The 14667-nt window shown below is 31.8% G+C and overlaps 1 protein-coding gene and 1 long non-coding RNA gene across 3 annotated transcripts in view; one reads left to right on the forward strand and one right to left on the reverse strand.

Moving 5' to 3' along the window:
• The window catches only part of LOC126736869 (uncharacterized), a 300653-nt gene that overhangs the window by 121617 nt on the left and 164369 nt on the right, over positions 1–14667 (reverse strand). The gene's annotated exons all lie outside the window — the stretch shown is intronic.
• Positions 1922–14667, forward strand: part of LOC126736855 (spermine oxidase-like) — a 413704-nt gene continuing 400958 nt past the window's right edge. The window contains exon 1 of one of the 2 annotated variants that reach the window (XM_050441462.1): positions 1922–2073. In XM_050441462.1, the coding sequence (XP_050297419.1) occupies positions 2038–2073 (36 nt within the window). In that variant the 5' untranslated portion in view covers positions 1922–2037. Of the gene's footprint in view, positions 2074–13976; positions 14219–14667 lie in introns of those variants that run through there. The other variant, XM_050441463.1, reaches the window with a different exon arrangement.

Genomic DNA, 14667 nt, shown 5'->3' on the forward strand with positions numbered 1-14667 from the left:
GGCGTGTTTAGTTTTTCTAAAATAATATTTGCTTGACTGATTTTAAGAGACGCCTGATCTACGAAATACAACCTCAAAGCTTCATATTGATTAAGAAGCCTTTTAACCACGCATTCCAGAGATAACCAACGTGTTTGGCTAGGATGTAAAATCTTCGATATTGAGACATTTGCAAATTCCTGGAATTCCTTATATTCTTCCACTCTCTTCGGACTATTTGAAAAATAGTTATATACCTGTAAAAAATTATATTTTTTAATTAAGTATACATTTATTTTATTAGCGTATAGCTTACTTCTCTCGCAAATTGTTCCACTTCCTCAGGCAACTTGTGGCATGCATATGATGCACACAAATGAAAGTTATGGCATATGCATTTCATTATGAATATACCTGGAATATTTTCTCGCAATCGACTGACCACAGAATTATTAACGCCAACCATGTTGCTCGCTCCATCTGAAGCAAAGCCAATAAAGTTTGACTTATATGGAACACCATTTTCGGTAAGGAAGTTGATTAAAATTTCATAAAGTGCAGCCCCTGTGGTCTCTACTACTGGGATTAACGCCAAAAAGTTGTCTCCAATGTCAAAATTAATGCACATTCTTACAACTAAACATAAATGTTTGGTGCACGAGTTATCAGTAGACTCATCTATGATAATGCTAAATTTATTATCCCTCATTAGGCCAAGTAGCCAAGATTCTTGAGACAAGCCTGTAACTTTTTGTAAAACTCTTTGACATCTTTGTTCGTTTACATTTCATTTGTTTGACAATATCTGAATCAGTGCCTACAGCATTGAGATAATCGATGAAATGCTCCATCAAATTCATAGGGAGATTATGTTCGGCTAGAAACCCCGCAGTTCTTATAATTCCTTCTTTCGCTTTTTCTTCAATGCTTATTTTTTTAGAACTTTCTGCAAACATTTGACTTATTTTTACTTGACTTTGCTTGCCCATTGATGCTCTCTGCAAAGCTTTAACATGCTTTTCAGTCTCAGAATGTTTTACTAGTTGGGTTTTCCCTGCAGATACCTTAACATCACATTTACAGTAATCGCACCTTAAATTTAAAAAAAAAACGTTTACCTCCATTAAAATAAAAGTTTTGTTCGCCTTAAATTATATATATCCGCATTAAAGCAAATTTTAATTAGTTACGATTCAGTAACTCATATTATCATTTAATTCTCGATTTAACATTATTATAAGTGAATTTAGATTTTGTACTCAATAAATCCAAATTGCACTTATTTTTACAGAAAGTACCTTAACTTAAAATATCATAAATACCTACCAGGCAAAGCCTGTCCCCTTTCTGCTGTTCTCGATCCATTGCAAACCCGGTATATTTTTCCATTCCTTTTTAAAATTTTGCTTATAAACCTTTCTTTTCTTGCTAGGTCCTGGAAGAGATATACTCTTGGATGTACTACTACTAGAACTACTAGAATCACTGTCACTCATATTTTTTAATTATTTTCAACTCACAAATAATGCTTTACAATACCAAATACACGAGCAAATGCATAAAACTTCGTGAAAAATATAGCCCGTAGAAATATCCGAGAATCTCGGGGAATCCCCATACTCGTCAGTATTTCCCGTTTATATAGGGCTGTGCGGATATTATTTAAGGCTTTATGATATTTATATGTGTACATTTAGTTGTAGTTTTAGGTTAGTTTTTATTTTATTTTTATTTTTACGACTAATATTCTGAGTTACGATTTTAAATCTTTGTTTTTTTTTAAATCATGAGATTTTTAGACAAAATCATGATATCATGAGATGTAAGTCAAAATCATGAGATCTCATGATAAATCATGAGACCTGGCAACACTGCTCCATAACAATGTGAGACATTTGCATGACGGAATAATCGCTACAAGATAATTGGTTGATAGAATATTTTTTTTCTAATAGACCGTTTTATTTTAACCAATTAAAATTGCCTAATAATTTAAGGGTTCTGCGCAGATGTGATTCAAATATTAGTGTATGATTTGCAAGAGTGACTTGTAGGTTTATGTTTACATATTCCAAGTTCAAGAATTTATTAAAGGTAAGAGTAGCAAATTCATTAATAACTTATAACAATTAGATAAAATTTATTTGTCACTAGTTTTAAAAATAAATGACGAACACATGCTTTGAGTTTTCTATTTTGATTTTGATAGATGGCAATTGACATTGGCAGTTGAATCTTGTGGCTACGGTTTCTAAATCAATACTAGACACAGGCTATCATATCGATATCGATATTTACTTATTATAAGCCTTGAGGTATTATGAAAGTTAGTGTAAAAACTACTGGCCTACTAAATTAATAATTTTACATTTATGGTTTTTTGGATTGACTGACACTGACTCACATGACTAGTATGAGTCTAAAATATTTAACTAAGATGAATAAGAATATGATCCAGTCTATAAAGGTGTTGGAAGTTGAAAAAGATACTTGCTATTCCGATATTTGTGCATTAAAGGAACAGCAAAACTTATCTAAATTTGTTAATATAAATTCTCCAACACAGTTGCCATGTAGGCCAAATTCACCTGTTGATAATCGACCTAAGCTTCTTTTTGTGGGTGGAAACTGTAGTAGAGTGTTCCTGAAGAAATTGCGTCTGAAGTTTGAAGCTAACTACAAAGTCCAGTGTTTCCTGAAGCCAGGAAGTACAAACAATGAACTGATTTATACTGCATCATCTATGGTTAATAAATTTACAGAAAATAATATGCTGATTTTAATGTTAAATGGTATTTGCTCATCATTCGATATTTTAAAAAAATTATACATTTACACAGCAATAGTTTAGTGATGACAAGCCCTTACATGTATCCAAACCATAATGTAATTTATAATAGCAAAAAGGCTCTCTATAGAATTTTTCATGCAAATAATATTAATCTAAATAAAATTTTAGAATCTAATCATGCGAGCAACTTTGGATCAGATTTGGCATCATTACTGTATACCCACAACATTTTAAACATTTTAAAAGTAGCATTTTATCAAAAAATGTGTCCACAATAAAACCAAGTAATCAACCTGGACTTCTAGATACTGACTGTGATAGGGATTCTTTTTTATAGATAAATACACAGAAGATGAAGCTCACTCACATTCTATAAATAACATTGAAAATAAGCATGCGAAAAGTTTCAGTAGTTTTATTTTAAATATACAGTCTCTAAGAAATAAAATGGACGAGCTTCATCTTTTACTTGATTCTTGTGATTTTCCTGATATTGTATTACTAACTGAGCACTGGTTAAAGCCTAACGAATGTTTCTTAATATCTGATTATATTCCTATATCATTTTTTTGTTTTGTTTTCGGCAACACTCCATACATGGAGGAACAGCTATTTTAGGTAAACAAATAATTGAAGCTTTTTTCTGTAAAATTAATAAGTATGATAGCTTTCTGTTGGAGAAGGTTTTTGAATTCTCCCTTTGTTTTTGTAAGCGATTTAATTTATATGTTCTTTGTGTTTATAGACCACCCACAGGAGATATTGGTATGTTCCTGGACAAACTTGATTCTCTATTATCCCAATTGTCTCTACACTCCATAGTTATATTGGCTGATGACTTTAAACGGTGACTAACTTCACTGATGTAAGCTTGCCATCGTATCATACATCCCTTTTAAGTATATTGGAATCTTATGACTTGAAGATGCATGTTCTTTCACCCACACGTATAACATCCTCATCTGCAACTACTATTGATTATTTGTGTACAAATTTAAATGTGTCATGTAGAGTACTCTTATCTGGTATTTCTGATCATGAAGCCACTCTCGCTAGGATTCCATGCAACACTGTATTTCCTTCATCTCATTATATAGGAAGAATTTTCAGCAGAGCAAATTTTAATGCTTTTTCTTCTACTACAGCTTTGGTTAATTGGAATGCAGTTGAAGTGGCTCCTGACCGGTTTACTTTGTTATTTCATGTGCTATGTGACAAGATCAATCAGTGTTTTCCTAAAAAGAAGCTTAAAATGAAAAATAGAAAACCATAGGTCACAGCAGGCCTCAGAACTTCAGCTAAAAACCTCCGTTTTTTGGCTAAGTTGTGCAAGTTTTAGTTGTAAACTTATTCTTGCAAACATTATTTTTTATCATCAGAAATATCGTAGTCTATACAGAAAGACGATAAAAGCAGTAAAGGTTAAATATTATAGTGACCGCTTGAATATGTCCTCAAATAGGCAGAGAGAATGTTGGTCAATTATAAATGACTTCAGGCATTCTCACCAGAAAGTTTCAGAACCAGAAGTAAGACCAAATAGTTTAAATGATTATTACTGTAATATTCCTCATTTATTGCTCAAGGATGTGAATACTAATATTGATCCTTTGCATTATATTCAACAAGTGTCAGTTCAAAATTCTTTTTTCTTTTATCCTGTTAGCCTTACTGACGTTAGAGATGCAATTAAAAGCTTAAAAAACCATAAATCAGCTGGAGCTAATGGGATATCATCAAAATTACTACTCCTTTTGCCTGACTCAGCATTGAATGCCTTAGCTTCTGCCATAAACAATTCCTTTCATAATGGCATCTTTCCAGCATGTTTGAAGGAAGCAGTGGTTATCCCTCTTTATAAGGGTGGAGATTTGAGTGAGCCTTGTAATTTCCGTCCAGTTTCTATATTATCTACCCTCTCCAAGATAGTTGAAAAACTTGCAAAAATCAGAATTTTATCTTTTTTGCAACATAATTGCATTTTGTCTGCAAATCAGTTTGGATTTCAAACGGGAAAAGGGACTCATGACGCTGTTTTTGGCTTTTTGGAGAATGTCTATGTATCCTTAAATTGTGGAGAGTCCGCGGCGGCAGTGTTTTGCGATTTATCCAAGGCATTTGATTGTGTAGATCATGGAATACTGCTGTCTAAGCTCAATAATTATGGCTTTAGAGGTGTGGTATTGCAATGGCTGGAATCCTATCTGTCTAATCGTACCCAAAGAGTTGCAGTATCTGGATGTTTATCCGATTCCAGATCCCTTAAAACTGGAGTACCTTAGGGTTCAGTGTTAGGACCACCATTATTTTTGCTCTATGTAAATGATTTGGGTTCATTAAAACTGCAGGGCAAAGTGGTTCAGTTTGCTGATGATACCACCATTTTATGGAATCATAGAGATTCTGATAATGTTAGAGCCCAGGTTTTTAAGGATCTTAAGATTTTATCGGAGTGGTGTGCTGCAAACAGGCTTGTATTTAATGTGAGCAAAACCTTTATTATGGGATTTAAGTGTGACGTTCAGGGCCTTATGTTTAGTGAAAACTCCCTCTTGCAAAACAAAGAAAGCTGTAAGTTCCTTGGTATTACCATTGATGGTCGCCTTCGCTTCGAAGATCATATCCTAAATCTTGCATCAAAATTATCCTCTGGATGCTTTGCAGTAAGAATGACGGGGCATGAGCTGGGAGGGGTAGTTGCACGTTCAGTGTACTTTTCTCTTATTGAGTCCCATCTTCGTTATGGCTTGCCTTTTTGGGGTTTAAGCAACAAGGGATTATTAAACATAATTTTTATGATTCAGAAAAGGGCAGTTAGATACCTATGTTCCCCTGGGTTAAGAGATTCTTGTAAACCTCTTTTTGTATCTCAAAAAATCCTAACTCTTTTTATCTTAGAAACAGCTACTCTTATTCATAAATGTCCTAAACCTCCCTCTAACACTGGGCATATGACTCGCCAGGTTAACGATTTTCCCTTACCAATCCCTACATCCTCCCTCACCAAGAACTCACTTATATACCTTAGCAAACAAATTTACAACCATGTTCCTCTATGTATCAGACAAATTTTAGAAGTTAAGAAATTCAAAAAGGAATCAAAATTTTTAACACTTTTATTATCCAGGGCATATTATAGCCTTGATGATTTGTTTAATGATACCTTTTGACCTGTGCTCTGACATCATTTTAGTGTTTTAGTTTGTTTCCTATTAAATATTTTAATTTACTTCCTCTAAATTCTGTTTTATTGACAGCTTTACTTATTTTTTAATCAAATTTATCAAAAAGATGCTTTTTTTTATTTTTTCAATTTGTTTTGTTATAATTAATTATGTGTGTAAATTTTATGGTAAAATGTTTTAGATGTTATGTTTGTTTGAAATTTAAAGTGAATTTGGATTTTTTTAGTTTTTAGGATGCTTGTACACAAGATTTTGTTGTCTTACGTAATATAGCACATTTTCTTTCTTCTTTCTATGGCAATCTAAATCAAAAAGTTTTGTATTATATGTACTATCACGAGTGTGAAAGTTTTCTACTTGATGTAAAATGTCTTCAATTTTATTTGATGTTAGATGATTGGAACTTCCTCTCTAATGATGTCTAGACTAGGTTTTCTAGATTTACTAAGTAATTATTTAGCATTGGTTTTAAATCATTTCCTCCTCGGCCTGTCAAAATCAAACATCATAAACCCTGGTCTACCAGAGGCTTACGTTTAGCTGCAACGAAAATGCACTCATTCTCGAACAGCGTCTTCTTCAAAAAATATATTAGACTTTAATCATAGAGCTATAAGTACGGTCGAGGATATTTATTATAATAAAAAGCTGGCCAAAGCAGGGAATGTTGGTAGATAACCATATATTGTATACGTATATTGTAAATGAATTAAGAAATAAGCCTTCTTTGCCTGGCTCAATTATTACTTCATATAATTGTTATTTTGTAAATGTTTCAAAAACTTTAATGAATACCATAACTCCTTCTCATCATCCAATTTTATACCCCCCTAATGAAAATGTATAGTTGCTTTTTTACGCCCATAGTATTACGAGAGCTTCGAAGTTCAATAAATGACATTTACAAAATTTTCGAATTATCGTCGACAAGTTTCCAATTATCGTCCAATTGCAGTTCTTTCCACGTTATCCAAGGTCATTGAACCATTGGTTAAAAAAGCCTTTTATCTTTTCTGTTTAAATCTATAATACTTACTGACCATATCACATATTCACCAACAATGCTAGGTTTTCCTTTTATAGAATATACTGCTCTAAACAACGATAGCTAGACAGCAATAATTTTCTGCGATTTCTCTAAAGCTTTCGAGTTTGTAAATCATAATATCGTAATTAATACAGCATTATGGGTTTAGAGGATCTCCTCTTGAATGCTTTAAGAAATATTTTAATGACAGAAGTTGGCTTGTAAAGGCTAATATGACGTCTTCTTGCAAGCTGATAGAATGTGGACTGTCTTCAGTCTTACGCCCTATTTTATTTCTATTGTTTATAAGTGATATCGGTCGCCAGACCATCGGTGGTAAAATCTGTCTGTTTAAATTTATCTGCCTTCGGATGCTATAAGTTTTACTACTGGAGCAGCAATATTAAGGTACTACATAGAACTGCATCAAATAACCTATTCACCATTAAATTGTAGAGCGATTCTATTCTTTTATGCTCTAAGGTTTTTAAAATGAAAATCTTATCATACAAAAATCTGTTCGAACCTTTTGTACTTCATGGCACCAGTTTAGCCGTCGTTGATTTTAGTAAGAAACCATAGGATCTGTATCCTGCAGATTTTTACTTAAATCGTGCAATTTTTCGTTAATACACCCCACCTTTCCTTTTGCTCTATCATTTTCGTATTCATTAATAATGAGTTAATTTTGTAAATGCTTAACGTTTTTGAAACTTTCTGTGTTTTGAGTGCTTCAGTTTTTTAAATTATTATCTCCAGCTCTCTTACTTATAAGGGTGTTGATTTGTTAGCCCGCTGTTTATTGATATATTGCTGTAGGTTCTTTTTGGCATAAACTTTTCATCTCTTTTACCATTTATGTTTTCTGCTATTTCGTTTATCTTATTATCTTAGGTATGCAAGTGCGCTTGCAAATTTAGAATTTTATTGTTGTACTTCTCCTATTTTGTATGCTAGATTAGTTTTATGAGTAACCAAAAATCACGCCTTTCTGATTATTTTTCCACTCTTTTTATTAATATCTGGTTTCTCTGAATATTTGTTGACAATTTCTAAAGCCTTTAATCTTTTGCCTCTGGACTTTCAACTTTAATTTGAGAGAGGTATTTTATTATCTGTTTATTGCATTATCCTCTTCACCGAACATATTCCTCTCATCGCTGTTACTGTTTCTAGGTGGTGATTTAAGCACATAGCTCCTTGGCTTTATAATATCCTTACAATCATTTAAATCTTCATCGTTTCTCGTGCAGTCGTTTTTAAATGACCCTGGTATATTCGAGTTTGCTGAGGAAACATTGTCCGATCCGAGCAATGTAGCCGTCCTTTTCTTGAGAGTTTTTTATCCTTCACTGACATTTTCGGTACTTTCTTGCTTCTGTCGATTCCTATAATGGTTCCAATCTCTGGTCATGTTGAGAGAAAATCCAGTGAATTGTGTCTTGTTTTATATGCATTTTTAAGCAATCGGCTTCTTCTTGACATCTTTCTTGTCTCTAGCATTAGGTTCACCATTGTGTTGATATGCAATGATATACTATCATCATTAGTATATCATTGCGGATTTTGAAAATCTCGTGATAAGTCAGTTTGAAAAACATACTAAACTATCGAATCTTTTCGAGAGCAATAATAAATGCGACCATTCTATTTGATGAGTAATCCCACACTCCTTGAAACCATATAAAGGGACCTTTATCATCATATTTTGGTCGAGTTCCTTCTAGAGGGGGCCAATTTTATCACGCTATATGAAATTTCCATAATTAATAATAAAAGGTGGTAAAATTTAATAAATGGTCTAAATGGTGACTTTTTTTAGAAGTAAACCTCTATTTTTTATAATATAATCGTATTAAGCATTAAAAACATGGCTAACTTTGTATTAACATACCTATTCCAAAAACTTGTAGTATTTGAAATATTTGCAATTTTATATTTTTTTATCATAAGAATACTATACGGTGTCCCAATTATCTTTTCTACATCCGACGCGGCATTAGAAAACAACCAAAGGATACATCATATGGACGATTGAATTACCTACAAGAAGATTATTTAGATTTATTTATTGTATGATATTAAAGGTGCTTAATTTAAATAAATTATTAAAGCTAGAACGATTTAAATATATGTATAAAATTATAAATCAAGAACAAGAAATAATTACAAGCAATATATTTACACAAAATGTAAACTCATTTCACTATATTTAATATTATACGGTGCGTTCATTTCAAAATAAACCTCTCTTAATAACACCTCCAGATACCATTGTGTGATACTGTAAGCAGTATTAAAATCTATTTTTAACAGTGCCAAAAAAATTAAATTGGTTTGCTTTTAATATACTTTCAGGCGACTTTAAATTTTTTTGACAATTTTTATGACAAGAGCTCCATTTTCACTCAACGATTAGGTTATTTGCTAGCTGCCTTTAATCTGCAGATGCGTGTTGAGATTTCCACTCATGTAACTTAGTATACTGCTAGTATTATTGATTATGCGTGTGCAAACTTATCAGATAATATTGTGAGAGTTGATAATTCTGCTCTGTCTGATCATGAGTTTTTATTGTGTAAGATATGTGATATTGATGGCAGTCACTATATTGTATCTGCGAATCGCTTCAGCCGAATATTGAGTAGCTATAACTTTAATGAGTTTCGCCGTGGATCAGCTCTTGGCAACTGGGAGGCCAAACTAATCACATCAGATCTAATATCTCAGTTTTACAGTAGGTTGATTGACCTCTTTGATATTTCCTTTCCATTGGTGAATAGTAAGAGCAAAAAATCAGGATCTGATAAATGTTGGTTTACTAAGGGTCTTAAAACTTCTTCTAGAAACTTACGCTGCCTACATACAATATGGAAATTAACAAATAATCAAGTATTTAATTCATATTTTAATTCTCATCGTTCACTATATCGCCGGCTAATCCGAATTTCTAAACGGTCCTACTACTCAAACCGTTTTGATAGGGCTTTCATCAAATCAAAAGAGAGCTGGAAAATCATTAGTGATATTACTGGAGCCTGTAATTACCAGAGATTGTCAATCAACTTTTGCTCACACCTTTGAACATAAAATAGATTTGCCAATAGATCCATTTTCCTTTTTCCATTGTCCTGTACAATATTCTTTTTTTTAAATCCTACCAGTTTATCTGAAACCAAGTCTGAAGGGGAAAATGGTATCTCAATTAAAGTGTTCACAAGCTTGCCAGATGCTGCTTTGATGGTATTGGCCGATGCAATTAATGATTCATGAAAAAGCGGTACCTTTCCACCATGCCTACAGTTGGCTAAAATTGTTCCAATTCAAAAAACTGCTACATTTGATGATCCCTGAAACTTTATACCAATATCGCTCTTGCCTAGCTTATAAAAAATTATGGAAGCATTGGTAAGAAATCATGTATTATCGTTTATAAAACACAATAATATTCTAAACAGATTTCAGTTTGTTTTCCAACGGGACACTGGCATAAGCGATGCAGTGTAAAACTACCTTCATAATCTCTACTGCCAAATTAATGGTGATAGGACTTCTGGCGCAATGTTTTGTCACTTGTCAAAAGCATTTGACAGTGTCAGTTACAAGATTCTGTTGCAGAAGCTACACCATTATAGTTTTAGAGGGGTGTCTGCGGGGTGGTTTTCTTTCTATTTGGGAGGTCGTCGCCAGCGCGTACAGTGCCGGCCAAAAGTGGAGAAACTTTTAATATTTTTATTTTTTTCTTATTAAAACTAATTCGAAGTAATTGTAAATAATGTTTATGGTTATATCTAGTAGTGACGAAAATAATTAGAAAAAAAATTGAAAACAACTAATTTATTACAAAATATGCAAACAAAATTTATTTTCTAAATGGAGACAAAAATGGAGAAACTTTTTATTTTTATGACATAACTATGTTATAATACAAAATGTGGCACACTAATACTTTGTGGCATAACCGTAATTCTTCACAACTTCACTACACCGTCTTGGCATAGATTCAAGAAGATTGTGTATAATATCTCCGGAAATTTCACTCCATGCTTCTTTTAAGACTTGGAATAATTCGTCTTTATTTCGGAACTTATTCGGATTTTTTTGTCGAACTTTTTTGTCCAGGTGCTCCCACAAGTTCTCGATGGAATTTAAATCTGGACTTTGAGCTGGCCACTTCAGAACTTGAATTTGTTGAGAGGTTAATTTTTAGAAGTGTGCTTGGGGTCGTTATCATGCTGGAATTTCCAAATTAACGGCAAATTATCCTCGGCGTAGGGAAGCATATTATTCCTTAAGATGTTTAGATAATATTGGCTATTCATGATCCCATCTATTCTCACCAGTGGACCAACGCCATGCCCGGAAAAACATCCCCATACCAACACATTACCGCCTCCATGTTTGATTGTGGGAATAGTGTACTTTGGGTTGAATTTTTCATTCTCGGGACGTCTAACCCATCTCATACCATCTGACCCAAATAAATTGAACTTACTTTCATCTGACCATAAAACGTTTTTCAATTGATTATAGGTCCATTGTAAGTGTTCTTTTGCGAGTCTTAAACGAATTTGTCTATTTTTCGTTGAAATGAAAGGTTTTTTTACCGGTCTTCTGGCGTTTAAGTTGGCGTCACATAAACGTCTTCGAATAGATCGAACTGAAAGGGAAATGCTGGGATATTCCTTTTTTATATCTTCGGCGGAGAAAAATGGATTTCTTATAGAACATCGTCTAATTAGCTTGTCAGTTGCAGATGTTGTTTTGGGTGTACCTGGCTTAGAGATGATGGCAGTAGTGCCTCTAGTTTGCCACAATTTGATTTGTTTCCAAATGACACTTTTATGAAGATCAAGTTCTCTAGTGATTGTTACTTGTTTCACTCCCGCATTGTGCTTCTCAATTATAAGTTTTTTTATTTGTTCAGATAAATTTATACCTCGAGGCATTTTAATACTAAATAGGCTTCTTCACAATCGAAAACGAACTGCTTCAAACGAGACCTATTTAATTCAAAATATTTAATACAAAAAGTTTCTCTATTTATGTCCTCAAGTAAAAAAAACATTGTTTACTATTTACATTCCTGTGATAAATATTCAAACTGTTTTGGTATGAATTTATGGCTTAGGCTAAGATAAACATTTTTAATACATGGGTGTCACAAACATTTTGAATAGATTATTATATTAGAAAATAAATTAAAAGTTTCTCTACTTTTGGCCGGCACTGTATGTGTGGTTTCTGAGTACTCCCAGTAAATGCCAAAAATACTGGTTTCGAAATTCTAAATAGGCGTGTAAAAGATTTAAGTACTAAATTACAATGAATATTATTTTTGCATGATTACTTGATGAAAAATTAAAACTCTCCAAGTTTTCAAAAGTTTAGTGTCACTTCCTGTTAAACTGGAAGTAACGAAAAATAACAGAATATATCAAAAGATGCTTTTATTCAATCGATATACCAAATTTCATTTCTTTATCTTGGAAAGTAAAAAAGTTATTAAGTGTTCCAATTTTTTCTGTATCACCCGGTATACTTATTTTTATAATGTTAATTATGATTTAAGTATGTGAATGGAAAATAATTTTTTTTGTCCATGTGTTGTTTTTAAAGGCAATTGGTGTTTTCTATGATAAGGGAAAATTATTTTAAAAAACATAGATTCTATTAATATATTTATTAAACATTCTATTTATGATCTAACTATTAATTTCTAATTCCATTACTCGCTTTCGTCTGTTGGGTTTACGAAAATTGATTCTTTAGCAACCTCTCGAAAAGCCAGTGCAACTGGCAGTTGATATATGTGAGTGGCGTGACTCCACATTTTTCTTTAACATAACCGGTTTTTCTTGCACCAACAAGATTTTTCCCTATTAAGTTTGATATTTTTCAATACTGGCAATTATTGAACATCAATTTTATGTCTGAATGATCTTGTCCCCTCTGTTAACTCATAAAATAGATGATCTGTGTAAATTATTAAATTTTTGTGTACTTAATATAATTATTTTAAAATACATTATAATATTAGCAGAATCGCTTTTGAATTTAATAATCTGCAACACTGTGATATGATTTTTATAGAGCTAGGACTGTTCAAGCCAAATCCAATTCATTTTAGCCAATCTTTTGATAGAGCTATAACTCTCAACATAATATAAAAGATCCACCTCGTCGATAATCGGCATTCTAAATAATTCCCTTTCAGACCGTAAAATTTGTGATATTATTTTCTTTCAATATTCTTTTCATTTCCTGTCTATTTTTTGCCTTCTTAAATTTTTTTCTAGGTTTAGCATGTCTAAGTGTGTTTAGAGACTTAGATTTAGAATACTCCTTCGTGAAGTATGTTAAATTTTGATTGACTGGACACATTTATATTTTAATATATCCTCTAATTGCTAATGGAGAAAACCTCATTGACTTTAAAATTGAACCCATAAATAGGTGACAAAGTTTGTCAAATACCTTCAAGATAACAGCTTGCTTTTATCCTGAAATCATTGCAATTATTCGCAGCTATTAGTCGGTTTAAAACTATAATAACAAATGACCAATTAATTAAATAATGTGTTAAACAAATCAACTTTATTATCCTGTATATTGTGTTATTGTGCTATTATCCTGTTGATTTTTGAAGTAAAGAAGAATTAAATTTTTTTGACGGAACTTATCCGAAACTAAATTATTGACCATCACTTATGGATCGCCCTGTATACCATAATACAATCCTATTCACTAGGTTAATGTCTAATAAAAAATATGGAATAGAATAAACAGTATATTTCTACATTTTTTTATTTTTGTGTTGAGAATGAAAGATGTAGTGTTTCAATTTCCCTCTTCTCAGTTTTCAGTGAGATGAAAGTTACTTATTTCTGCCTTCAACAAAAATAAGAAGATAAGATAATATTGATAAGAATGTATGACAACCATTATTTTATTATGAGATAAACGTATTTAACATATTTGTAAAAAATTTGTGTATATTTGAGTCAGTATATATCAAAATATTAAAAGCTGTGAATCATGCAATTTTATAAACATTTCATAAATAATATCTCATAATTCATAATTCAGTTCAGCAGTTAACGACTTTATGTTTTTATTTAACTGTGCTTTCATAGACTCTAGTATACAACTGATAAAGTGACACGAAAAGCTATTGCCTGCATTTTTAAAGTATTCAGTTTGTTGTATTTCGTTATTGGACTATAAGAACAGAAGGTAAATAAATATTGTTGAATTAATTCCATTAATTATTATTCCAAAATAAAATATTATTAAGAAAATAGGTATGGCTTATTAAGGGTAACATGTTCGTTCTTTCAATCATATTAATTTAGAAACTTTTAATCAACGTTGGTAAAAAATTTAAAAACCTAAAACTTAACTTGGTAAAAAACTTAAACCTTATTAGGAATTTTTAACATTAAGATTTGTTTGCCATAGACCTTTTCAGCATCACGTCATTTTAAAGTTCGATAAAATTTTAAACTAAAATGAGCTAATGATTTACTTTTCCAAACTTTAATACCTTGATTACCTCATATTAGTCTAAAGAAAACTCTAAAGTAATGAAAGTAGGATGCTACATGATTAAAATGTTTATATATATAAGAAATAAACATTTTAATTAAAAAGAATCCGTGTTTTAAATGAATATTTTTATATTC

This window comes from Anthonomus grandis, chromosome 5, assembly GCF_022605725.1.
Source record: "Anthonomus grandis grandis chromosome 5, icAntGran1.3, whole genome shotgun sequence".
NCBI classification, from domain to species: domain Eukaryota; kingdom Metazoa; phylum Arthropoda; class Insecta; order Coleoptera; family Curculionidae; genus Anthonomus; species Anthonomus grandis.